This window comes from Heterocephalus glaber, unplaced genomic scaffold (genome assembly GCF_053883595.1).
Source record: "Heterocephalus glaber isolate CG9 unplaced genomic scaffold, H.glaber_assembly_v1.0 deba00001745, whole genome shotgun sequence".
NCBI classification, from domain to species: Eukaryota; Metazoa; Chordata; class Mammalia; order Rodentia; family Bathyergidae; genus Heterocephalus; species Heterocephalus glaber.
In genome coordinates this window covers 185,679-213,012 of record NW_028258451.1, presented here as the reverse complement: position 1 = coordinate 213,012, position 27,334 = coordinate 185,679, and the positions used below count along the sequence as shown (strand labels likewise).

The 27,334-nt window shown below is 46.5% G+C and overlaps 1 protein-coding gene, 1 long non-coding RNA gene and 1 pseudogene across 2 annotated transcripts; 1 reads left to right on the top strand and 2 right to left on the bottom strand.

Moving 5' to 3' along the window:
• Positions 1-3,784: 3,784 nt before the first annotated feature.
• Positions 3,785-5,218, bottom strand: LOC147821282 (SIGLEC family-like protein 1; annotated as a pseudogene).
• A 592-nt stretch (positions 5,219-5,810) lies between these two features.
• Positions 5,811-8,623, top strand: LOC110346040 (uncharacterized). The gene is made up of 3 exons (XR_002389816.2): positions 5,811-5,972; positions 7,004-7,088; positions 7,966-8,623. It is a non-coding gene; the product is annotated as an uncharacterized LOC110346040 (long non-coding RNA).
• An 8,643-nt stretch (positions 8,624-17,266) lies between these two features.
• Positions 17,267-26,844, bottom strand: Siglecl1 (SIGLEC family like 1). Its single transcript, XM_021245721.1, is given in 7 exon segments — positions 17,267-17,293; positions 18,302-18,456; positions 19,804-19,917; positions 20,036-20,128; positions 20,131-20,316; positions 20,516-20,650; positions 26,667-26,844. Coding segments are annotated over 7 exon segments (888 nt in total).
• Positions 26,845-27,334: the final 490 nt, after the last annotated feature.

The following is a 27,334-nucleotide window of genomic DNA, read 5'->3' as shown; positions in this document are numbered from 1 at the left end:
TTTTTGTTTTCTTTTTCTGGTTACTGGGGATCGCACTCAGGACCTTGCGCTTGCCAGGCAGGCCCAGCGCCGCTGAGCGGCATCCCCCGCCTGGAATCTCCGTCTTAAATGGTGGCCCCTGGTGGTCCTGCCGGGCGGCCTCGCCTGCTCTCCACCCGCGCAGGGCCTCACCTCCGGGCGGGGCTGGTGGGGTTGCAGCTTCAGACTCAGGTGCTTCTGGCTCCCGCTGTGGCTGTGCTTTCTTGAGGATTGGGGCTTCTTCGGTCTTGAAAATCTGCTTTTCCTCCCACGGCTTAAACAGCTTCACTGTAAGACAGCGAACATGTGGGGACGATGTACTCAGTCAGCCTGTGCCCACTCCGGCCCCCACTTCCAGAGGCTCCCTGGGCGGGCCCCGCGGACCGGGCTCCTCCACTTGCTGGTTCTGTGACCAGCACCCCTCACCCCACTTGACAGGGCCACAAATCTGCACCAAGGGCCCCCGCGCCCTCTCTCCTGGGCCCCCGTTCATCCGCCCCCCACCGGGCCTCGGCGCTGGCCCTGCCTCTCCCCTGCTCAAAGCCCTCCCGTGGCTCCTGGGAGCCCCAGGACAAACTCGCAGCCCCCAGCCCGGTGGCCCCACGCCCGTGCCTTTCCTGAGCTCCTCTTGCAGCCCTGTCACGTCTCGGTCTGGACACTTTTTGTTTGGGGAGAGGTCCTTTTTCTTTTCTTTTCTTTTCTTTTCTTTTCTTTTCTTTTCTTTTCTTTTCTTTTCTCTCTTTTCTTTTCTTTTCTTTTCTTTTCCGATTTCTGGTATCTGGGATTGACCCCAGGGCCCTTGCACTGAGCTACACCCCCAGACCTTTTTATTTTTTTATTTCAAGACAGGGTCTCACTAAGATGCCTGAGATGGACTCAACCTTGTGATCCTCCTGCCTCAGCCTCCCAGATTGCTGGGATCACGGGCGTGCACCACCACACCCAATCAGGACAGATCTTTTTTTGCATCTTTCTTTTTTCTTTTAATATTTCTGTCATATGTCTGTGCATCAGTATATTGGAAGCTTCTTTTGTCTTTTTGACAGCTGTGTAGGATTCTGTTACACGGAGAAACTATAGACACAGAATCAGGGCCCTCCTCTCTTTTTCTGGCAGCTGCAGGGGCCTGCTCACTGGTCCCCACTGCCTCTGTCATGTGTCCCCCACAGAGAGCTGGAGTCAGAATTACAGATGTTCACCTGACCCCGTCCCCGCTGAGATGAGCAGCCTTGCATGGCTTCTTTGTGTATTGGGAGAATTAAGATCCAAACTTCCACTTCCTGTCTGAAAACCCTCTGTCCACAAAAATGCCTGGAAATACTGATGCATCACCAAATAGAGACTGGACTGAAGTTGTAAGAAAGTAAAGAACTGCAAGTCAGAGGTCTTAGAACTGGAGGGCTGGCTGCACTTCATAGGCTGGGGGAGGGGAGGAAGGGGGTTATACTAACCGAGCAGTTTGCTTTGCATGGCCCTGCGACACAAGGCAATACACAGAGCGCAACTCGCAGAATTTCAAGAAGAAAAAGACAAATCTGTAAGCACTGCAGAATATTTCAAAATACATCTTGTTTTCATTAGAGCAAGAAGGAAAATAAATCATTACAAATAAGGGAGAGTAGGCAACATGATGAATGAACTTGATTTAAAAATATGTACACACACATACACACACACACACACACATACGCACACACATACACACAAACATGCACACATACACACACATACACACACATACACACAGGCACACAGACACATACACACACATACACACACACACATACACGTACACACACTCATACACATACGCACACACATACACACAGACATACACACAAACACACACATACATACACACACATACACACACAAAATTACACACGTATACATACACACACATACACACATACACACACACAAAATTACACACGTACACATATACACACATACACACATACACACAAACACACACATACACATACACACATACACACAGACATACACACAGACATACACACACATATGCATACACACACATTCACACACATACACACACATAAACACATACATATACACAAACACACATACACACATACACACAAAATTACACACGTACACATACACATATACACACATACACACATACACACATACAAACACACTCACACGTACACACACATACACACAGACATACACACATACACACACAAATATACACACATACATACACATACACACATATACACACATACACACAAACACACACATACACACACATACACACACAACACACACGTACACACACAAACACACACATACACGTACACAAACACACACATACACATACACAAACACACACATACACATATACACACACATACACACGCACACATACACATACACACACATACACAAACACAAACATACACACACGTACACACACAAACACATACACGCACACCTACACACATACACACATACACACATTTATACACACATACTCACATACACACACATACACACACATACACTCAAACACACATACACACATACACACACAAACACATACACACAAACACACACATACACACAAACACACACATACACACATACACACACATATACACATACACATATACACACACATACACACGCACACATACACATACACACACATACACAAACACAAACATACACACACGTACACACACAAACACATACACGCACACCTACACACATACACACATACACACATTTATACACACATACTCACATACACACACATACACACACATACACTCAAACACACATACACACATACACACACAAACACATACACACAAACACACACATACACACATACACACACATATACACAAACACACATACACACACATATACACGCACACATATATACACCTCACTACCTTCACAAATATAGAATACATATTCTTTTAAATCCCACATGGAATGTTTATAAAAACTAAACAATTTGCTACAAAGAAAATAAGAAATTGAGGGCCGGGGATTTAGCTCAGTGGTGCCACCGCCTGCCTCGCAAGTGCAAGGTCCAGAGTTCAATCTCTGGTACCAAAAAAAGGAAAGGAAGGAAAGAGAAGAAAGAGAGAAAGAAAGAAAGAAAGAAAGAAAGAAAGAGAGAGAAAGAAAGAAAGGAAGAAATTGAAATTATGTCTGGTATATTTTCTGATTTTAGGAAGCTAGGAATAAAAAAGATCATTAGAAAATATTTATGTATCTAAAATACACCAGGTCAAAAAAATCATAATGGAAATTAGAAATATTGTAACCAAATGCTATTGAAATAATCTAAATCAACATATGTGAGACACACTCATACCCATGTTTATAGCAGCACAAGTCATAACAGCTGAATCTTGGAAGTGGCCTACGTGTCCATCCACAGATGAACAGATAAAGAAAATGTGGTATTTACACACAGTGGAGGACTACTCTGCCACAAAAGGATAACCTTGGTCATTTGTAGGAAAATGGATACATCTTGAGAGTGTAATATTAAGTGAAATAATCAGGCACAAGCTTAAATATCACATGATTTCACTTATATGAGAAACCCAAATATAAAGACTAAAGTAAAAGATAATAAGAAATATGAAGATAGGGCCGGGGATTTAGCTCAGTGGTTCCGCTGCCCTTGCTGCGCAAGCGCAAGGACCCGAGTTCGATCCCCAGTACCAAAAAAAAAAAAAAAAAAAAAAGGGAGAGGAAAGGGATGAGAAAAGAATTAAGATGTATTAGGTGCCTGAACCAACTCCTCATGATGAATGAATCGTTACGTACTGGAAACAGGGACTGATAAAAAGTTCCTTAAGTGCAAATAAAGAATGGCTAAAAGTCAATGATAGGAGTCCATTTCAAGAAGCTGGTCAAAACAACACAAGCAGGAAGAAAGGGAGGAATACATGACGTAACGGAACATAGCGAGCTTAGGGAAGGGCTGACGACTTTGGGCTTGGATACTCAACCCAGGAGGAGGAGGAGGAGCAGCAAGGCGGATACGATGGCCCCATGCGAAAGGCCCTGGAGCAGCCCTTTCAGGAACACGCCGGAAATGGGACTCTTGTCTGGAATCAGAGGGGAGAGAAAGTGCTTTTCTCCCATGGCTTCCAAGTCTGAGCCCCAGCTCTCCTCCCCTTGTGCCTGTGTCCAGCCTCACCCTGGACCCTAGGTGTCCCCTTCTGGCCCAGTCCCCAGGCCCCTGTGCCCTCGCCTGGTATCAGGAAGGCACCGGAAGTGCGGACTCCATACTGGCTCCTCCCCTCACGGCGAAGCCGGGTCTATTTCCGGTTCCCCCACGAGGAGGGGGATGGTGGTGTTGGCCCACGCGGTAAGCGTGGCAGAGTCCCTCGGAGGATGTTGTCTGTGCGCTTCACGCCCACGGGGTCGCCTCCCATCCAGCACTGCCCAGATGGCGTGGGGACCCCGTGGGAGGCGCAGCTGCACCGCAGTGTCTTCTCCAGGGAGCAAGAGGGGCTGAGCAGCCTGGCGGGTGCTGTGGAGAGGGAGCCAGGAGCCAGGGAGGATTCTGGCTTTCCTTCCCTTCCTCCGAGGCCCAACTTTGCCCTCCTCTGCGATTGAAAGGGGCTTCAGAGAACTTTCTGGAAGCCTGGGGTGCTGGTGGGGGCCGGGACTCAGGCAAGTCGCCTTCGTCGTCTTCTCATCTGGCCCAGAATTTGGCTCAGCTTTTACTTCTGCCCTTGCATCCAGGGAGAGCGGGGGAGAGGGGACTGTTCGCCCTGGAGCCCAGATCGTTCTCTTGGGCCCACTGTTTCCCCAGACTCCAGACACTGCCACGTCCACAGCACTCCCAGAAAACCTGGCCCTTGACCATGCTGCCTCCGGTCAAGTCATCCAGGGAGAGGTTCAAGTGACCTCCGAGGGTCGTCGTGCGGTCCTCAGGCTTTGGGGTGAAGTGCAGCCCCGGGGAGCAGGAGTCCCCGGAGACGGCTGTGCTGGAGGAGGTGGCAGGCCCCTTCTGAGAAGAAAGGAGGGCTTTGGTCTCTTTGCAGGCGACTGGAGTGCCACAGGCTGCCCAACCACACAGACCTCTGGGTGTAGAGCTCTGGTTTGGAGTCAGGTCTGGGGGAGAGAGAGGGGTGCGTTCACCCGTGGGGGAAGGGACCTTCGCGGTCACTTCACTGTCACACAGTGTTTCCATTTGGAAGCCTGCTCCCCTCCACCTTCCCAACAACCTTATGGAAGCTGGGATTCTTATTGGCCTGCAGTTCTTTCCTTCCTTCCTTCCTTCCTTCCTTCCTTCCTTCCTTCCTTTCTTTCTTTCTTTCTTTCTCCTTCCTTCCTTCCTTCCTTCCTTCCTTCCTTCCTTTCTTTCTTTCTTTCTTTCTTTCTTTCTTTCTTTCTTTCTTTCTTTCTTTCTTTCTTTCTTTCTTTCTTTCTTTCTGTTTTGTGTGGAGGGGACACACCCCATTGTTCAGGTGAGCAGGCTGAACACAAGGTGCCAGAGCTTGAACCCTAACACTAGACCTTCAAGACTCGGGATAGGAGAATGCTCTGAGGAGTGACACTGCCTGTCCCATAGACTAGACTTCTTGCTGTTGGCTCCTACCCAGACTCCCACCATCCAGCCCAACATCCCTTAGGCTGTGCTCCTCCCTACACCCCTCCCTGGTGGCTGCTGGGCAGAGTCACTTCCCCTCTTCCTGCCATTTCTGTTTGGAAAAATGAAGTAACCAACACTGCCTGTTCATTATTCTTGTAGGTATTAAACACCTCATGCTGCATAAAGCCCAATGACTGGTGAAGTAAGAACAACACAATTTCCAGAACCCCCTCTGAATTTCCTCCTCTCCTCGCTACTTCCTGCATGAGACTGAACATCGCCTGACACAGAGAGTGCGATATTCTCCCTCAGGAGAAACACTTTTTTATTCTCCTACATCAGCATAGAACAAGTATGTCATGCTGTCCCTTTGAGTGTATTGTGGGTCAGCAGGGCGCAGTCTTGTTCCTCAGATTCCCAATAATGAAATCTGTCCTTGGTGTTATTGTAGTAGCAATGGGTTTGTTGGTAGCTACAAGGGAGCTGACACTTTCCTTGACGTGACAGCGGCATTGCTTGGGGATTCTCAGGGAAAGTCAAATATGCAAGAGATTGTAGTGCACAGCCTGTCTTAGACTGGTATCTTCTTGCCTTCCCTCAAAACATGAGGCAGTAACTCTGGGGAGAGATCTCAGTTGAAAGCCAGACTCTCCTGGTGTGTTCAGTGCCCAGCCTGCGCATTAAAGGATTAATCATGCCCACGAAAGGCTCGGCACTTGCCCAGCTCCTGGGGATAACCTCTTGGCCTGTGGGTGTCCCTCCTGATAAGAGAGGCCATGTTCTCCCGGAGCCCTGGAGCATGGCAGACAGTCTAAGCTGACAATGTGAACCGTGGTGGGGACCCTTGGCCACATGGCATCACCTTGATCTCTGGAGGGGCTGGGGACTAAGGTCAGCCATGCCTGTGTGACCAGAGCCCAGTGAGAACCTTGAAGGCTTGCTGGGTCTCACCGGCTGGCAGTACTCTGCGTCACACACGTGGCTGCTGGAATAATACAGGACTGTCTGCGTGACTCCACTAGGAAGGGACAACTGGGGGCTTGCACTGATCTCCCCTGAACCCCACTCCCGTGTGCCTCTTCCCTGCACTGATTTTAATCTGCCTGCTCTTACTGTGATCGACTGTGGACCTGAGTATAATAGCTCCACTGGGTTTGCTGAGTGGTTTGTGGTTGTATTGATTGTATCTTGTGACCTTCACCATGTTGCATCATCTCTGAGTCTCAGAAATGATTACAACAGTGCCAGTGCTGCAGTGGTATAAGAATTAAAGATAATAACTACAGAGGCCTGTGGATCCTTATAATAATGATTAAAGACTGCAACTTAGCTGCTGGCTCTTTGTGGACAATTATTCCTTTCTTTTCCTTCTCCATTTCCTAGGTAACTGGTCTCACACGTATAAACTGGATGGGCTGGTGAAGCACATGGATCCCAAGGCCACTTCCGCTGACATCCTGAAATGATGGTAGCAATACTCACCCAAATGAGATTTTTTTTGTTCAGATCTCCCTGTTTATAGATATCTGCTTAGTCCATTTCCATAATCGTTTTATTATTGCTCCCTAGACACAGGGGGAGATCGAGGGCCCTGAGATTAAAGGTCTGGCTCCAGGTCATAGATTCAGCAGTAGCAGCATCAGGTCTAGACTACAGCTTCCCTTGCTCTGGGTCATGATTCCAGGTCCTCACATCCGAGGATCTTGACATGCTCAGTTCTGAGCCGCCATGCTGTGCTAACACCCACCACACAGGTGAGGAGGCTGACAGCAGATGTGGATGCCTTATTGTTTAAGTCCTAGAGCAGCAGGGCTTTGATATCAAAACCAAACTAGGTCTGGGATTTAGCTCAGTGGCACCATGCCTGCCTTTCAGGCGCAAGGTTTGATCCCCGGTACCGAAAGAAACCCCCCAAAAAACAAAACAAATAAAAACAAACTAGGAGTGAGAAGAGTCGGCCACAATTTCTAGTGACTTTGAGCAGTTCCTTCACCCCTCAGAGGCTGTTTCTTCATCTGTAAAATGGAGATAATCATTTCTTGGTGGGGGGTTGTTGAGTAGATGACATGGTGGGCCACGGTGCCAATCACAGACTATGCATACACAAGACAGCTATTACTTTTGATTATTTGTCGCTTTACCTTCAAGGATCTCCAAGACTCGGCCCCACATTTGCACCATCTCCACTGACCTCTCCCCATGCTGCCATCACTCTTTCCAAGCCAGAGAGGAAAACGCCCTTTCTATCCATTCTGCACACGTTCCTACTCTGCACGTGTACTGGATGCTTCCGCATCCCCTTTTGCTGTTTCTTACATTCGAGTCTGACCTTTGTCCACATCCAGGTCAAATGTAACTTCCTCCTGGAAGCTCCTCCTTAGATCTGTACAAGCTGGATCCCAGATCTCTTCAGCACCCTGACTGATATCGCATCTCAGGTGATGTCTCAGGCAGACCACGAGAGAGACCAACCGACTAGGTATCCACCTTCTGCTTGCTCTGTATTATTTCAAGTTTGTTTAGGCAATAGAGATCCAAGTTTGAAAAAACATCTCTAAACCCTATCTCTCTTTTCCTGCCTCTTACATCTTGGGGTGATCACATGACACAGTTCAGCTCAGTGAGCCAGTGGAAGACAAATGCTAAAAAGTGATTGCCAGTAAATAAAATTCAGCTCCCCATTGCCATCACAATTGGACTGTTTTTTTGCATATAATACTAGCTAATAAAATACCGAAGCTTGGTTTGCAAAACCTAAGTTTTCATAATAAAGTAAATCAATTTCAGAAAGAGTTGAAGATGCTCTTTCCCCGGCAGCAATAAATCAACAGATTTTGTTGGGTGTTAGAAAATGGCTCAAGGAATTGAATTTGATACTGTGCAAAACTGAGAATGTTTATAAGAATACCAGTCGGCAGTAGATTTGTATGAATATTCATGACTATGACTGACTTGTTCTAGTCTGTGTTAATATAAATCTGCCCTTGGAAGAACAATTTGAACAAAGTGGTCTTATGAGACACTACAGACATTAGAAATTATTCCATGTCTTATGAAAATGTTCTCCAAATAAAAAGGCTGTGTTGTTGTACCTGATGATTTCTTGCTCTGGTAACGCGAATACTGTAATTGACATCTCGGTTTTCCCAAGTTGTAAACCTCTCTGTAGGATCATACTCTTCTCCTCTCCCACACGAACCATGGAGAACTAAAATCCTTGACTCTGCTAGATTAATTATCAAGCACATACTCTGAAAGACTTGGTTTGCCTAAAGCCAAGAGGCTGCTTGCTGGAGATGTTAAGAAGTTCATTTCTAATATTGGCACCACTACCTTTTCCTTGTTGCTTGCTTCCTCCTCCCCAAAACAGGGATGCGATGCTGCAGAGGGAGCAGCTGCCTGGCAACCTCCAGGGTGAAAGCCTGATAACTCGAGGATGCTGATAACCAGAGCGCAGAGAGCCTGCTCCCGATGGCCGTGTGGAGCACTAGTTGGGAAATTTAGAAAACACCTTGCCAGTGAATTCATCCCAGACTCTTTCTTTGAGGGAAAGGCTTGCATTAAATGTCCCTGTGTGTCCACTCAGTGCTTAGATGGGTTCTAGTCTGATAAGTATTTGCTGGGAAAAATAAACAAGCAGAGTTTTGTGACGAGCGCTGGCCCGGGTCTGGGACGCCTGAGTCTGGGCTTCTGGATGCTGTGCCTGGCGCTGTTTCCGGCTGATCCAGTGGACGCTCACAGCCTAGTATCCCTGCTGGTGCCTCTACAGGGTCAGGAGAAACTGATGGGTGCTTTCCTGGCTACATTTGCAGCTTGAGGTGACAACATGACGTGGTTCTGATCAATGCAGTACGAATGGATGTTGGCAAAGCTCAGAAAAAACTTGAAAAAATCATCCTTATGAGATTAGAGTCTACATCAAGAAAAAAAGCATCCATTTCTTGTGCACAGTTCCATGAATTGAAAGATGAATGCATGCATTTGATCAACACCACTAGCAAGATGCAGAAAACTTCCACCAACTGCTTTTTTCGATAGCATATAGACATCCAGTTAGTGTTTTGTGTGTCTACCATCTCCACTGACAACCAATAAGCTTATCTATTAATTTAAGCCCCCCCTTCCAGATTCTTTGGGATTTTCAATGTACACAATCATGCTGAGTGTAAATAAGGACACTCATTTCTTTCTTTTCAATCTGTTTTTTTCCCCCTTAGCTTATTGTCCTAGAGAGGGTCTGCTATGCAAAGCTGAGTAGAGAGGTGCCTGTATATGTCCTTGCCTTGTTCCTGATCTTAGGTAGTTTTTTCATAGATACTCTTTATTAGCCTAAAACATCCCTTTCTTTTGAGTTTGCTTGGGCTTCTTTTTTAAAAATCATAAATGGAGGTTGAATTTTGTCAAATGCTTTCTCTGATTCTATTGAGACAGTGGAACTCAGAGAGCTTTTCTTTGACATTTTACAGATTGATTTTCAAATACTGAATCAACCATGTATTCCTGTGATACACCCACATGATCACATGTCGCACTTGCAGGAAAATGATGCACCATGGGATTACAATGTTATATGAAGTAAATCAGACACACAAACATAAATATCACATGGGTTATCTTATGTGAGAAACCCTAAGTGTAAATAAAGAGCAAAATAAAAGCTAGATAGTAAATAAGTAAAGCTAGATCTTTCACAAAAGGCAAAGGAGGACCAAGAGACGATGGGAGCAGAAGGGATAGGAGGTTAAGGGGGTGAAAAAAGACAAATTGTGTTATGCACATGTACCAGCTCCCCATGAGGAAGGTAACCATTGTGTACTGCAAACATGTATTCATAAAAAATAAAAATTGAAAAAAACATTCTTGGATTTTGCTAATATTTTTTGAGCATTTCTGTATCTATCGTCAAAGGGATATTGGTCCCAGCCCTCTGGGAGGCTGAGGCAAGTTTGAGCCCAGTATAGGCAACTTAGCAAGACCTTGTCTCAATATTTAAAAATAAAAATAAAAAAGGCTAGTGATGTAGTTCAGTGTAAAGGCCCTGGTTTCAATCCCAAAGGCCACACACACACACACACAAAAGACATTGGTCCATAGTTTTCTCGTAATCCTATGGCAGATTTTTATATCAAAGAACTGTAGTCTTCATAAAATAATGGAGGATATAGTATTCTTTTTCTATATTATGAAAAAATTGCATATTATAAATACTTCTTCCTGAAGTGTTTGGGAGAATCTACCAAGGAAGCCACCCAAACCTAGAGTTCTTTTGGCAGGAATATCTCTAACTATGAGTGCAAGTTCCGTAATAGATACAGGACCATTCCTTCTGACTCCCAGCCTCCAGACTGTGAGATCAATTTCTGTTGTTGTAAACCACTCAATCTGTGGTGCTCTCCTATGGATTTCCGAAAAAACTAATGTATCTTGTGGTTTTTTAAAATATTTGATCCACTAGTTGTTGAGAAATATATTGCTTAATTTCAAGATATCTGCTGATTTTCTAAATGTGTCATTAATTTCTAATTTAAGTCCACGTGGCTAGAGAACATATCTTACATGATTTTCATTCATTTCAATTTGTTGAGTATTTATTAATGACCCAGAATATGGTCTATGAGTAAGTGTTCCATAGGCCCTTGAAAATAATGTGTTTCCTACTGTTGCTGGGTAGAATATTTTATAAATGTTGCTTAGGTCGATTTTGCTGACGGTAAGGCAGGAGATTACGGCAGGGCTAAGACTAGCTGAGGAAGTAGGCGGAGCCTGTCAATTACAGTGTTCCAGGCTACCTGCACAGAACAGTTCCCCAAGCTGGGCATGTGGACTTCTCACGAGGACTCACGCAGGTTTCTGATAGGATGACTGAGACCTGGCACCAGCCTCAGGAGCGGGACATACAAAAAAGGGCGGTCGCCATTGGGCTCTGGTTACAGTGTCTCCTCACGGTAGCCTGGTCCTGTCCTGTTAGGTGTACTTACATTTTCCTACTTTCACTAAGCCCAGATAAGCTCAGCAGAGCCCCTTCCTCTTCCCATCTTTAATAAATGTAAAACGTTGCCACTGTTTGCGCTTGTCTTGACCAACTTTTTGCTCAAGACAGAAAGAACCTAGAAACCATCGCTAGGAGACTCCAACACCCCCAAACCTGAGAAGAATAGTGCTTCATATCCATAGTTTTCATCTACTTGCTCTGTCAGTTACTGAGAGGAGAGAGTTGATTTGCCTAATTCTCCTTTCAGTTAGAGCAGCTATGTATGTATATATGTATGTGTATGCATGTGTGTGTATATATGTATATGTATGTGTGTATGCATGCATGTATATGTGTGTATGGGCGTACATGTATGTGGATATGTGTATATGTGTGCATTCATGTGTATGCGTGCGTGTATATGTGTGTGCATGTGTATGGGTGTGTGTGTGTGTGTGGATGTATGTAGCAGTACTGGGTCTTGAATCTATGGACTTAAGTTTGTACCACTGAACTATATTCCCAGGCCTTCTTATTTTTCCTTTTATTTTGAGATAGGGTCTTTCTTAGTTGCTCACACTGTCCTTTAACTTGTGATACTGGTGCCTCAGCATTCTGAGCAGCTGGGGTTATAGACATGCACCACAATGCCTGGTTGGTTTGTTTTTAAAATAAAAATTTTACTTAGGAATTCCCAGAATCTAACTATTATGGAGACCATAATGGGGTGTGTGTGCGTGCATGTGTGTGTGTGTGCATGTACCTGTGTGTGTGTATTCTGGCTCCATATCCATTCAAGTTGGAATTTGGTTAAATCTCAGTAAACAAAGAACCGAAGGTTATTGCTGATGAATTTTTCTTCATCTGAAACTGACTCTGAGCTACTGTTTTTTTAAACAGATTTTTTGAGATATAATTCAGACACCAGAAAAATCCGCCTCCTTAAAGTATGCAATTCAGTGGTTTTTAATGTATTTACAGAGTTGTGTAAATTTCACCACTATCTAATTTTAGAACATTTCCATCTCCCTAAAAAGGAACTCAGTACCCATTAGTGGTCACTTACTATTTCTTCTTTTATGTATTCTGAAGCGACCTCATTACAGGCAACCGTATTTAGACTCTTATACAACTCACTTGTTCTCTGTTAATTGACCTCTTATCATGCTGTTTCTATCCTTCATGACTTGTTTTGATTCCTATTTTGTCTGATTGCAACATGATCTCTCTAGCGTTCTTTGAATTAGGCTTTTGTTTTTATAATTTTGTCCTTTTACTTTGAAATTATCTAAGAATTTATATGGAATTTAGGTCTCTTGTAGATATCGTACACCTGGAATTTTCTCTGCTTTTCAATTTGAATGCTTATGTTATTAATAGTATAATTATTTATATGGTTGCCTTTAAATCTATCATCCTCCTAATTTTTATTTGTTCCATGTACTCTTTGTTTCTGCTTTCTTCTTTCTTTTCCAATATTGCATACGGAGAGTATTTTTATAATTCTATTTTATTTCCATTATTAGCCATAGTTTTAGTCACAATAGTTCATAGTTTATAGTCCACTATAGTTTAGTTTTAGTTTTAGACAATTTTTAAGTTGTTGCTACAGGAATATATCTCTTAAAGTTATTATCCTATTCACCTTCACATAGTAACATGCTGCTTAATGTGGAGGAAAAAAACTTCATAACACTATATTTCTATTTCTCCCATCCTTTGAGCTGTTGTTTTTACACACTGCATCTCATGGTGTTTTATGCACCCCTAACGTGCTGTATTTTCTTTTAGGATGTCGCAGGATGTGTGTTCTCCACTCTGCCCACCCCCACCCCCCAGCTGTACTAACCAGGGTGTGCAAAGCACAGTGGTCAGGACTGTGGCTCTGCAGTCAGCTGCCTGACTTCAAGCTTGGCTCCATCACTTGCCAGCTGTGTAGCTGCGGGCAAGTCACATCCCCTCTCTGGGCCTTGGCTTCTTCACCTGCAATGGGTAGATTGTAACAGTAACCATCTTGTAAGATTACGGGGAAGATTAAGTGAGCTAATGTATGTAAAATCCACAGAACAGAGCCCAGCACAGTGGAAGCCCTGAATAAGAGTTCATGATCACTCACATCACCACTACCGGCTTCTGTCCTTTTCAAATTATGACTACTTTCCACTGTCATCTCTCTCCAGTGATGTTTTGGTTCAAGACACAGCTCTCTGCTTTTCCACCCTGGTTTCTGCCTTTCTTGAACTTCTCCCTCCTTCTCACAGCAAGAAGATGTTACCCAGGCTTCTCCCTCCTGTTGACCAACTCTTTCCCTTTTTACACCCAGACCCCCCCCCCTTAAAACTCTTCCCTCTTCCTCTAATTTACAACCTCAAATTAAAGGTTAGGAAGAATTATAGGCTGGTTCCAGGTGAGGCTTTGCCAGTAACTGGCTAACTCTGGGCAAGTCCTGGTCCTCTCTGGTACCCCTCATTTTCCTCACCTGTAACCGGGGAGCGTTTTATTGCGGAGTATGCAGTGATCCTCCAAGTCTCCTTTCCTTCCCCAGGCCCCCAGCCCATCCATTGGTTGTCTTCAGTCCATCACTTTCCTCTCCCCCCAAAATCATTTCCTTTTCCAAATTTACCTCCTAGTCCCAGGTTCTGAGTACTCTCACCAGGCCCTTCCTCACCATGTCTCCACCTGGCTATTTCCTTGAAAATTGAATGTCCTCCTGGGATTTTGCTGCAAGCACCAGGTGATTGATTGGCTGACTTATAATTATAGAAACTCTGATCAGAAAAATTACTTTCTTTTTTTTTTTGGTACTGGGGATCGAACTCGGGTCCTTAGCTTGCGAGGCAGGCAGTGGAACCACTGAGCTAAATCCCCAGCCTGGAAAAATTACTTTCTAGAGGAACAAGTTGATTGGAAGGATTTAAGGACTCAGGATGACCTTTAAGTCCTGACACGTGGAATAGCTGTGAACAGGCCACTGAGAGGGACTCAGAGGGAGTCACTGCATGCACAAGGCTAACTTGTCAGGTGGCCTGGGTGTCCCGTGGAGCCTCGCCACTTTCGCATTGCTGGATGTCACGTGCTACCATAACCAGTGGATATCACGTGGTACCCGCTGGAAGTTGCAGGGATGCCCCGGCCAAGTCAGCTCCGTAGGTGCACCAATCAGCACATGTGCATTGTTCAGAGCCAGTCAGGACCTGCGATGTTCACGGGGGCTGCTGGGAAGGGGCAGACTGTGGAGAACCCATGGGTTTCTACCACCCGACCGGGTACGAAGTAACTGTCACTCCTGGACCACTTTTAGCCCGGTGTCCCCAGCCATCAGGAGAATCATTGTTCTTGAGCAAATGGTTGTTGACTCCTGCCAGCCCTGGGTGAATCAGCTGTTGAGGGACACTGCTCTCTTCTCCCAGTACCTGTGGGCAAACAGGTGATGGGCTGATTGGAAGCCATTGATCGAGAGACAAATGCCCAGTGCTTCACTCCTAGGGTTCATCAAAAGGCACCCAGTGTACCACATTTTGTGCCGTGCAGCATATACCCTATTGACAGCAACAACACTCACGAAGAAGCCTTGTCTCTCCATTCTCATCCCCAAACCTATACCCGACATCCCCAACCTGGTTCCCATCCTCTCTCCCATGTCCCTTTTGAGTTCATTCTCTTCTCCTTTCCCAAACCTCCCACTCTTCCTCTCCTTTGTTTGCCTGCCCTCTAGAGGATTTGTTTTCTTTAGTCAAAGCAAACACCAAGACATTAGAGGTTCCTATCTTCAACCCAACACTCCTGCAGCACGAAGTGCACACTGACTATAATCCCTCTCCCCCTAATTACACAGCCCTGAAGGAACTAACTCACCACGAGTGAGGATAAAATGTGCCTGGGAAGTTCTGATCCCTCTCTCTTGCTGCTCACTCTGTGTTCCAGCCTCGTGGGCCTGATGTGGGCCCCTGAACTGGCCAAAGCTCTCCCTTCTTAGAGCCTAGAATCTGCTGGCCCCTCTGGCTCGCTCCTAATAATACTTTAATATTCAACACAGCTGTTATTTTCTCTGAGATCCAAACTAGAATTCTGATTCTGTGATTCAAACTCTGTTCTGTGATCCAAATGAGGTTCATTTCCTGTAACTTTCTGTCAGTGTTCTGTCCTTTTCCTTCCAAGCACTTACCAACATTTCGAACTACATATTTGTGTTTCTTCATGTCTGCAGACTTTGTGGAGACCTGCATGGAGGCCAGGCCGCTGTGCTGCCTGTTCCCACATTATCCGGCACATTGTTGATGTTTGTGTTTCTGCGGAATGTGTGAACCGCATGTGTGTGTGTGGGGGGGGGTCCCTGTAGCTGTGAGGTTTTATATAAACATTTGCCCTCAGCACAAGATGAATATCTCACTAGTGCTGCAGGATCCCTGTGTTTACTCACAAATACTGCCCCAGGAAAAAGATGATCCCCTTCCCACTCAAGGAAAACTACTGACATCTAGCTCCAAAAAGGAGGGTGTCCTCCATTTTGAGAGGACAATACATAACCATAGTCCTTTGTAATGCCAGGATACCATTCTTATTCCTGCATCTCTGTCTTTCAGCTTGGTGAAGAAATACTGCAATAATCTCCTTTCTAGACGCTCTGCCTCCTGTTTTATCTCTTCTAAACAGAGAGAGGGAGAGGGGGCGGGAAGGGGGGAGGGCGGAGCAACAGGAAGGCTCACAGCCAGCCGGCCTGGATGTGCTGTGCAGCCTCTCCAGCTTCCCACCTGCTGGACGTCAAGGGACGCCTGCTGGGAGTCGCAGGGATGCCCAACCAAGCCCCACCCTACAGGTGCATCAACCTTGTAGGGCTTCAGAGAGAAAGAGAGGGAAGGGGAGGGGAGAGGAGAGGAGATTGGGATAGGGAGGGAAGGAGGAAAACGATGATTCTGCTGTATTGCTTCAAGCCATATAACAGCATATAACCCATCCATCCAGTTATTCGATGAACACTTTTGAAAGCTTCTTACATTTTAGGCATAATTCACGGTGCTGGTGATAGAAGTACAAAATAAGACAGAGAAGGCCCCTGTTCCCATGGAGCTTATGTTCTAAGAGAGTCGGGGACAAGGTCCTGTGCGCTCAAGTTCCAGGCCCTTAGCTTGGCATTCAGGGCCAGCGTGGAGTCTCTTCTCTGCCTGACTCTGTGGATACCACGTCCTGCTCCCCCTTCACCCAGATATGTGTCATGAGGACAGTGAAGTTCAAAGAGGGTGACAGGGCGTAGAGCCCTGACACACTGAAGTTAGAATCTGATCCAAATATGGTGGCTTCAGCGCTCTTGTATGTGCACCTTGGATGTTGACCACTTAGCAGGGGCTCAAAAGCTACTTCCGGATGGTTCTGCTTTGTAGTTTTTTGCGTATTTGTCCTTCCTGTGACACTGTTTCAGGTTGGGGCATGTTCCTTTCGGCTCACCCAAACAGCCAGGCATAGGATTTGCCTTCACAGGTTGTGCGGTCAGGTCCAAGTTTAAGTGTTCATCAATGGGGAACCAGTGTGAAGCACAGAGAGGGGTTGAGAAGGCTTTGTGGACTGAGGGCATCAGATTTGTTATGGCCTCCAGGGTTTCTGGGGCTCCAAGGGCTTTGTGGACTTTTGTAATTCTGGGGTGAATGGGGTCTCCAGGTATGGCGCCGATTCCACAGGCTTCACTGACTCCGGTCTACCTTGTTTGCCTAGAAGGGGCACAGAGCAGGGCAAAGGAAGAAGAATGTCAGAATAGCTCTAGAGGTGACACATCCGAGCCTTAGAAGGGCACCCCTTTGAGAACAGAATTCAGGCAACACGGGTCAGGCACTCTGTTCACCTTGCCTCACAGACCCCTGCTCAGAGCCTGCAGTGCTGTCTTCTCCTCTGGCTCCATCCCGTCCCTGTAGATCCCCTTCCCAGGAGCCCCAGGGTTTCCCTCAGATCCATCTGGAATGCCTTGCGTGACTTCCTCGACCAGGTTTGGTCCCTCCCTCCTCGGGGCCACAATAGCCTTGTGCTCAGTCCTCTTTCTGGGAGGGCATCTAGCCCATCACCTTGCTCTGAGGCCAAGGCTCGGGGCCGCTCCATTTCTGAGACCCAGCATTGCCCCACACAGAGCTGAGGACATATTGCTGGGCCTGCAGGAAATACTGGCAAGGCTTCACAGGTGCAGTCCTTTACACAGGGTGTTGGAAGGGCAGCTGGGCAGCTCTGGTCTTGGAGAATCACAAATGGTAAATAACAGCAAGGTCCGGCCCCCTCCAGCACCGACCTTCCCCAGCCCCGCTGCGGGTGTGAGGTCTGCTTGGTTTCCAAGTGTGTGGCGCTGACTTGGGCCTGTGGCATCTGTGCAGTGCCGACCACTGCCTGCTGAGCACCCACAGACCAAATCTTTGGTTTCCACTCCGATGCTACAACCACTCCGCAGGGTTCCCCCAGCCCTCCTCTCAAGACTCTGTGTGTGTGTGTGTGTGTGTGTGTGTGTGTGCGCGCAAACTGCTGATTCTAATTGCTCTTTAAATGATTTCTCTTAATTTTCATCTTCCATAAAGCTCTCTGGGACTTAGCTTTATTATAACATGAACTGCTGGCACGTTCTGCATTTAGATGCCCTACAGGATTGGAGATAATCCCTCCAAAGCACTGCAGGGCCTCTGCTCGTGGGTCTTAACGTTATTCTGGTGCACTGGATTCCAGACACAGCGGGTACCTACCAAGAGCTCGCTCTCAGAAGATGGGATGATTATGGATTTTCCTGGTTCCTCAGGCTTCAGAGGCATCTTAGACTCTTGGGCTGCTCTGAATTCAGGGCTCTTTCGCGCTTCGAGGCCTGCAGTTTTCTCTGCCCACTTCATTCTGATATGTTTCACTCCAAGGAAAGGAGCTTGCAGTCAGTTCTGGCTTTCCACCTCTCCATCGGGCTCTGGTCTGCACCAGACCTCCTGCTTCAGAGCTGCAACAACACTCCCAGCTCGCCGTGTTGTCTGGGGCAAGCCACACGCCCTCTCGGGAAACCGGTTTCACTCCCTAAATGACTGGGCAGATGGGGTCAGCTATGATGGGCTCTTTTACACTGCAGAGAGATTCTTACTGCTCTTTACGCCCGGCTGATTTTGTTTTGGAAATGGCCCCTCCGTTTTCTCTGCCACCTGCTCTCTTCTCTCTCTCTCTCACCTGTCTTACTGGCCTGGCTCTGGCCTGGCCCTTCCCTGCTTAGACAGAGACATCAGCTTCCTGCCTGGCTCTTCCTTTCTGGCCTGTGTCCATCTGGAGCTCACACTTTGTTCCCAGCCGTGTAGCCTGCAGGACCCTTGTCCAGCTCTCTGACCCGACCCGCAGCCGCTCTGCCCTGCTCACTCTCGGCTTCTAGCCAAAGCATCCAGCCAAGTTTCAAGGGTCTTTGTGAACTGACCCCGAGGGCCTCGTGCAGCCTCACTTGTAGGCGCTACCTGTCACTCTCGAAGCAACTGAAATTACACAGAGACAATGAAGTGCTCCAAATGTGCCCTGGGCGTCTGCACGTACTACTTTTCAACACAAATGGAACAAAAAAACCTGAATACTTGGTCCTCCAGGCCCACCTCAGGCAGCACCTTGGGAACTCTCTGCTGGCTTCTACAAGGCCACCACTCCTTAGGTTTCTCCCTTGAGAATGCACTGGAAACATCAACCCCGTGGGGCTGTTTCATGGTCCAGGATGGTGGTAGCTATGTTTGGTGCCTCTTTCCCTGCTCAGATTCAGCTTTGCCCTTTCTGTGCCAGAGCCCCAGGCAGTGCCGGTCACATAGCGAGGTATGGGAGAAGCTGCAGGTAAAGTTTAACCCTGCTATTCTAGCTCAGTTTGAATGCATCCCCCCAAGTTTCACGGGTCAGAAACTTAATCCCCCAAATCACTGTTACTGGTGTTTGGAGGTGGGGCCTCTGAGTGGCAACTAGGATGAGGCGGCGTCCTAGGTACAGGCCTCTATAGTGGCATTAGTGGTTTTATGAGGAGAGGAAGAGAGACCTGCACCAGCCCACTTCCTCTCTCTCCCTGTGAGGTGTGGTCGGCCATGTTTTCATGTAGCAAGAAGAACCTCGCCAGACACCAAGGAGATGATGGCTTCGTGCTCTTGGACTCCCCAGCAACTGGACCTGTGAGCCAACGAAACATCTCTTCTTATCAATTATCTGGTGCCAGCAATTTTGTTACAGCAGCATAAAAATGAGGTAAGACAGACTTACACGAGGGGGAAGAGCCACAGGAAGAGCAGCAGGACTGCAGTGGACCCCTGAACAGCACCCTGGACCAGCCCTTTCAAGAAGAACTGAGCAGTCCAAGGACTTCTTCCTGGAAGCAGAGAGCATGTGATGAGGGCTTCTCTCCTGAGACTTCAGTAACCCAAATTCTGCTTCCTCCTCCAGCCTCAGTGCCAGGGCCCTGCCAGACACCGAGACCCCCCCACCACTTGACATCAGTAGGACACTCAGAGCATGGGTTCCATCTTGGTTCTTGCCCTCACAGAGAAGGCCCCTTCCCATCTTTGGCTCCTTGGACAGGCGATGGTGCTGTTGGCCCAGGGGCCGTGTGTGGCGGAAGTCACCTGGGAGCTGCCATCTGCACTGTTCACACCCATAGGGGCACCTCCAATCTACCACGGCAAGGTTGGCGTGGGGACCCCGTGGAAGGAGCAGCTGCACCACACTGTCTTCTCCAAGGAGCAAGAGAAGCTGAGCAGCCTGGCAGGTGCTGTGGAGAGGGAGCCAGGAGTCAGCCAGGCATGCAACTTTCCTTCGTTTCTTCCAAGGCCCGCACTTCTTATTCGTGCAGATTCAAGAGGAGCTTCAGAGAGAATTTCTAGAGGCCCACAAGATAGAGCCTCACCAAGTCCTTCTGGGTGGATGGTGATTGAAATTCCTGAGGATCTACAGTGCCTCTGATCCCTCACCCGCACCAGGGTTGACATCAAGCTTGATGGCCCACCATGCTTTCTGTCTGCCATGCCCAGCTCCCTTAGGCTCTGTGATCCGTTTCTCCTCCATCAGTGTCCAGATACCACTGGGCAAGTCCACTGCCTTCTCTGCTGGAAAATGGGGACATTAACTGAACCTGTCTCACAGCACCACTGCCATAAAAAAAAAGTCCTAAGCGTTGTAGTGTTCTTAGCTCAATGCATGATAAAGTATCACTCATTCAATAAAAACCCTTTTATTTTATTCTTCCCAGTCTGAACTGGCCTTTGATGGAATTTTCATCTGAAGCCAAGATTGCTGTAATGTTTCTGTGGCAATAGACTTGGAAGTGCCTTAATCTACGTAGCTTCGTTAGGCTATATGGACCATTTGGTGAATATCTTGAATTAATGAGAAGAATCACATTCTTCAGGACGACCTCCAATAATAAGGAATCTGAGTTTAGTGCTTTCTGTACTCTTTCCCTGGGGTTTTTTGATGTGATGAGAAGGAAGGGGTTATTTCCCCTTTACTGTTATCCCTTCCTCCTGGGCTTCTTATCTGGGCCACTGGGAGGAGGAGAAACTTTCAGTGGGTTGTGATGCACAGCCCTTTCCACTGCTGCCCCTGGGTGGTCCTTTCCATCTGGAAAGAGCAGCCATGGAGCTAGGGAGGCATCCATGGAGACAGAGCAGTACCCATGGAGGCACAGAGGTGCTGAAAACTCAGTACCCCAGGGCTTCCAGGGGTACCTGCAATAGCTCGTCTGCACAGCAGCCTGACTGAATCACCACCCTCACACCCAGCCCCATTTCCCAGTCCCGCTAGAAGCTGGCACACGGAAGAAGCCTAACCCACATTGGTTATCTGGTGCCTATACCTTTACGTCCTCTCCACTCAGCCCCACAGCATGCCCAACCCCTGGCTTCCCTGCAGGATGCCAGCTCTGTTCCCATCCCACTCACCTGGCACCCCCATGTGCAGCAGCAACAGATCCCAGGACAGGAGAGAGCTCTTAATGTGCTGACTCTAACATCAGAACTGTGGTTCAGAAGACACCGGGTAGTGGGTAACTGAAAGAGGATGTGGGAGAGAGACAGTGGAAAGTATTCTCAGTGAGGCCAGGGCTTCTGTCTCCAGGCCTCCTGTTCACCCGGAGAAGCAGGAATTACATGGGGTGACCCCCAGTAGCACCTACGGACAGGCAGGCTCTGCTATGAGCCTCGGTGATGCCCCAGTGCCATATCCCGTTTCGTAACTCCCCCTCAGTCTTCCACTCCCAGTCTGCACTTCCTTGGGAGGGTCTCCAATGCTGGGTACTCTGACTTCTGTCTTGACTCTAACGGGGACCCATGGAAAGGTTGTGCACATGGAGGGACAGGGTGAGGAGGTTTGCACTGTCCCAGTGAGGCCATAGGAGAAATGGCCTGGATGGGAAGCGACTGCAGGACAGATGGCCAGGGGCAAGTCTGCTGTGGTCAGGAAAGAACGACACCTCCAGTGCCGGAGCTGTGAGGAACGCAGAGTGACTCAGAGGGACAATGAGGATCATATTTCTTTTTTCTTTTCTTTTTCTTTTTTTTTGGTACTGGGGATCAAACTCGGTACCTTACGCTTGCGAGGCAGGCACCAGAATCACTAAGCTAAATCCCCAGCCCAAGATTTCTATGGTCCTTGTAGTGCCCCAGAAATAGCATCAATCAACCAGTCAATTCAAGACAGAAAGTCATGAGTGCATACAGTAAGATTTAGGGTTAAGTTATCCGCTCACAGAGTTATAAATTGTAAACTTTTCAAGCTTATAGGGAAATAAATAGAATAAAAATCAATACAAGAGAAGACAATAATTTTATCTCCTTGTTCACATTATTCCCTTACTTCTACTTTCTTTATGTTTAATATGTTCTCTTCTAAATGATCAAAGCTTCAGCTGCACCCCAAGTTTTAATACTTTTCTCTCCATTATTAAGTTTTCATTATTAGTTTTCATTATTATTAAATTACCAGTGTATGTCCAGCTGAATATATAAAAAGAAGGATAATACAAAGTGTTGGTGAGGATGTGTGGTACTGAGCTTTCACACATTTATGAGACTATAAATCAAGGCAAGCACAGTATTTATAACAGTGGAAGATACACATACTCTATGACTCTCAGTTCTGCTCCTAGATCTATACCCAAGATAAGTATCTGTATGTGTACACCAAAATACAAGTGCAAAGATGTTTGTAGCAGTATTATTTATAAGAACAAAAGTATCCAAACATCATAAAAGTAAAATAGAAAAATAAACAATTTTCCTACATAGCAATCAAAATGTGAATTAATTCTAGATGCAACAACATGGATCAGTTTCACAAGTAAAATATTGAATGCATGAAGCCAGGTATAAGTGAATAATAAAGTATGATTACATTTATTCAGGAAAACACTAGATAAATCAAAATATAATGTTTATGGATGCACTCATAGGTTCTAAAATCATTCTGGAAATGGACTAGCCATGCCTACCCTAAATGTGGGGAGAGTAATTGCCTTTGAGGGGTGGAAGGAAGTGGTGATTAGTAAGGAGTATAAGCACATCTTCTGAGATACTGATTGTAGTGGTTCGCATAGGGTCATACCTTACCTGGGCGGACCTCTAACAGCCCACTTCCAGGGCCCATCTGCCTGATCATATGTCCAGGTCCTTGGCCACTGCCCCTGAGTTTTTCGGGGCTGTTCACCTCACTGAACTGACTCTTCTCTTTCTTCAGTCAAGCTGTCAGTCTTCCAAACAAGGTATTGTCCATTCACTTTGGAATTTCCACCCACAAACCAAGAAGCTCTTAGTTGGTCAGTTAAGAACTATTCCTAGACACCATCTGAGTAATTAAAAGATGTAGCAATTCCTTAAGTGGTTCCAAAGTTGATCCTAGGGGAAAAGCAGCCACCTGCTTCTGAATGCCTTTCCTAGGTGGCATGCTCCTTTAGAAACCATTTCCATTGTATTACAGAATTCTTCTGGGAATGGACTTCATTGTTGGAATGTTTATCCAGCATTACCAAACACATCATGGCTGTCGGGTTTCAGGATTATTCAATATCCTTCAGTCACTGGAGCAGTTTTAAAGCCCAATAGCCAGCGCGCTGTCTGAGAAGAAAAATTTCTGGCCCCAAATCCCAGCATTCGCCACTAGGTGGTGCTCACTGGCTTTTGTGATCGCTCAGTCTGCCTAAGGACTCCTCAAGATTTCTTTGAAGTGGTTTTTTGGGTCACAGCTAGCAGTATTCTGTGGGTAAGTGTGAAAGATGTGTCCTTCAAAATCCAAATAAAGGGGCTTGGGATTTAGCTGAGTGGTGCTGCCGCCTGCCTCACAAGTCCAAGGTCCCAAGTTAGGTCCTCGGTACCCCCCCCCCAAATCCAAATAAAAACCAAAAAATGAGATTCTATCATATTTTATCCATCACATATCCTATACTGTTTCAAATTAACAATCTGAGTGGGTTTGAGGAATTTTTCTGTAAGGTTCCCAGTTAGTATACTCAGTCAATGTTGGTTGAAGGGGGAATTTACACACCTTCTGAAGGTTTTACAATAGTATGAAGAAATGTTCACCAATTAGACACAATATTCATCCCCATAATGCATCCAGGTTAATAAATTCACAGAGTTCTCTCATACAGTCTGGCCAACCATTCCACTTTTCACCCAAACTTTCACCTTAATCCCACCAACCCTTACACAATTCTCTATCTTTCCAATCAAACTTCAAGGAACTCCCCAACAGATTTGGAATTAGGGTTTGGGACACCCATGCCAAAGAGTTCCAGAAATATCGCTTACTTCCAGACCATTTTGCCACTAATGTGTTTACGGGTTTTGGTCCCCAGCTGGGGGTAGGCCAAGGGACTCAGGCCCTTTTGTCACTTATATTGGTTACATTATTTGTACATCACCTCAGGAGATTCGAGGTGAAGTTTCTCCTTGTGGTTTTTGCCTTCTGGCTTTTAATATTCTCCCAAACTAGAGTAAATAGGGCAGAGTCCACTAGGGCTTTTCAATGTTGGGGACAGCATGATGTAATGATATTGTCACTGTTGTGCTTTGGGTCTAGATATGCCCCCAAAGTCTCCTGCGGTCAGAGGTAGCTAAATCTGGAATGTGTGATGCTAGGATTAAGGGCATGTGATTACTAAACCACTAGGCATGAGTGTTTGGTTTGGTACCACCCAAACCTGGTAGTCTGACTCAGATAAAAGGAGCAGAAAGACACAGTTAAGGTCCCTGTTCCCTTTGCTACCTTGTGTGTTCCATGTTGTTTCTCCTCTGCGATGCATTTGCCATCCCTGCCTTGGAGCCAGCCAATTATGGACTGAAACCTCTACTAACTGTGAGCCAAATAAACCCTTCCCCTTTAACTTTTGGTGCTGAGTATTGTGTCTCAGGGAGAGAAAAGTAACTAACACAGTCACTATACGCACAGAAACTCACCCAAGCCTTGAGTTCAGAGTTTTTACTGTGCCTCTATTGCACAAATTTGTTGATGTCTTGCATATCTGACCTTAGTTCCTGGCTCCTCCGGAAGCTGAGCCAATATCACTCAATCCAGTGTCCCCATTCTGAATCACATGGCTGCAGTGTCTGGTATGATCAGGTGTCACTCTGAAGCTCATTGTTAAGAATATCTGGTGTGGGTGGCTGGGACACTGAGTCACATTTTTAGATGACTCAGTGTGACGTAAGGCCCACTGGACCAACAGAGACACTTCTATAAGCATGGCCTTTCAAGAGCCTAGAGATTATCTCCCAGAGGTCAGGACAAAGCCTCTCTTCAGGGAAGGCTAAATTCCTTACCACACAACATGACACATCCTCAATGCAAGACTGCAGTTGTCTCGAGTATTGAAAGTGGGAGCTATGTCTGAGAAAAGGGATATCACCAAGTAGTTTTAAATTGTAATACAGATGGCCGGTATGTGTTCCTGTTATGTCATTTTTATATCTTTCTGTATCTCTGAGCTATTTCATAATATTTGAGTGAAACTTGGATCATTTGTCATTCATGAAAAAGCTTTATGTATTATATGTGAATGTATATAACTACATATCCATATATACTATGCTCATTAACATATATACAAGAATGAATAAAACAAAGATATGGACAACGGAGAAGCTTGCTTGTGCTTATATGATGAATGTTTGATAGAATGTATGATAAGCTTATCTGAATGACAAATGTGTGATAAGCGTACTGTGCTTACTTATGGGTAGAGAGCAGTGATTAGAGAAATGAAGTAGAATTTTAAAGTTGTTTTTATTGCCAGCTTCATGGACGTATAACTGACAAGAATTGTACAAGGGCTGGGGATTTAACTCAGTGGTTCCAGTACCTGCCTTACAAGCTCAAGGTCTGGAGTTCGATCCCCAGTACAAAAAAAAAAGAAAAAAAAAGAATTGTACATACTTATGGGGTGCAACATGATTTACTATAGGAACACGTCGTGAAAGGAGAACCACAATCAAATGAATCTGCCAGCTCACACAGTAATGCAATTAGTCAGGGTTTTCCAGAGGAAGAGAACCAGTAGGACTCAAGGATTACGGAGAGGACTGATGAGACCAGGCTCCGGGACCTGAGGCTGAACAGTCCCACAGCGGCCATTGGTCTGCGGGCTGGGGAGGCCAGGAAAACTGGTAGCAGCTCACACCAAGAGGCCGGAAGACCCGGAACAAGGGGGGTTACTGATGCAGCCCCTTGGAGGCTGCAGACCCGAAAGCTCCTTCCACAGCTGCTGATGCAAGACCTGGGCCGAAGGCAGAAGTGTCTGGAGCCCCCTGGCCATGGGTGGCAGCAGAGCCCGGATTCAGGGCAGGCCTGGCAACCAACGGGCCTAATTGACCCATTACCAGGCAGGGTAGGCAAGGAAGGGGTGGGTCACCCCTGAACTGATTTACAAGGAGCCTGCTCTTTGACTTAGCAGGGCACTGACCCTAACGCTTGATTGCTGCCCTTCGGACTGACCTGGTGACCGAGGGTGACAGGCTGCCCAGGTTCCTGGCTGACAGCCCAAGACCAACTCCTGTCTCACGACCCAGAGCGGCCACGGGGGGCCCACGGGGCTCACGGGCGCTGTCCTAACAGACCGCGTCTCAAGCTCACTGACGGCTTTGACTGACGCGAGTCGTGTGCCCGGGAGCCCTGGAGGGATCCAGCGCGGGTGCCGCGCGCGGGCCGGGAAGGCGGGCGAGGGTGGGACGTTCGCCCTGGGTCCCATCAGCCAATCAGCAGTCGCGCTCGCGCCCCCACCGCTAATCATATCCACGATCATATCAGCCATCTGAGATAGTATTTCTTCCTTTCCGGTTCCAGCTTTTTATTTATTTTTCTTGCCTACTCGATCTGCCTAGAACTTCCAATAGTAGGTTGAAAAGAAATGGCAAAAGCAGGTGTCTTTGTCTTTTTGCTGCTCTTAGAAGACTAGTCTTTTACTACTGAGTAAGATGATGTCAACTCCGATTTTTTTTCATATATAAACGTTATCGTATTGAAATAATTGTCTTCTATTCCTAACTGTTCAGTGCATTTATCATGAAAGGGTGTTGAATTTTGTCAACTGCCTTGTCTGTACCAATTAAGATAGTCCTGTTTTTTCCTTCCTTCTATTAACATGGCATATTGTGATTGATTTTCATGTGTTGAACCGTCTTACATTTTAGGAGTAAATCCCACTGGTCACGGTGTTCGCTTCTGAACTCATTGGGAACTATTTTGTTGAGGATGTTTGTATCAATGTTCATCAGTGCTGTTGGTTTGTAGTTTTGTTTGCT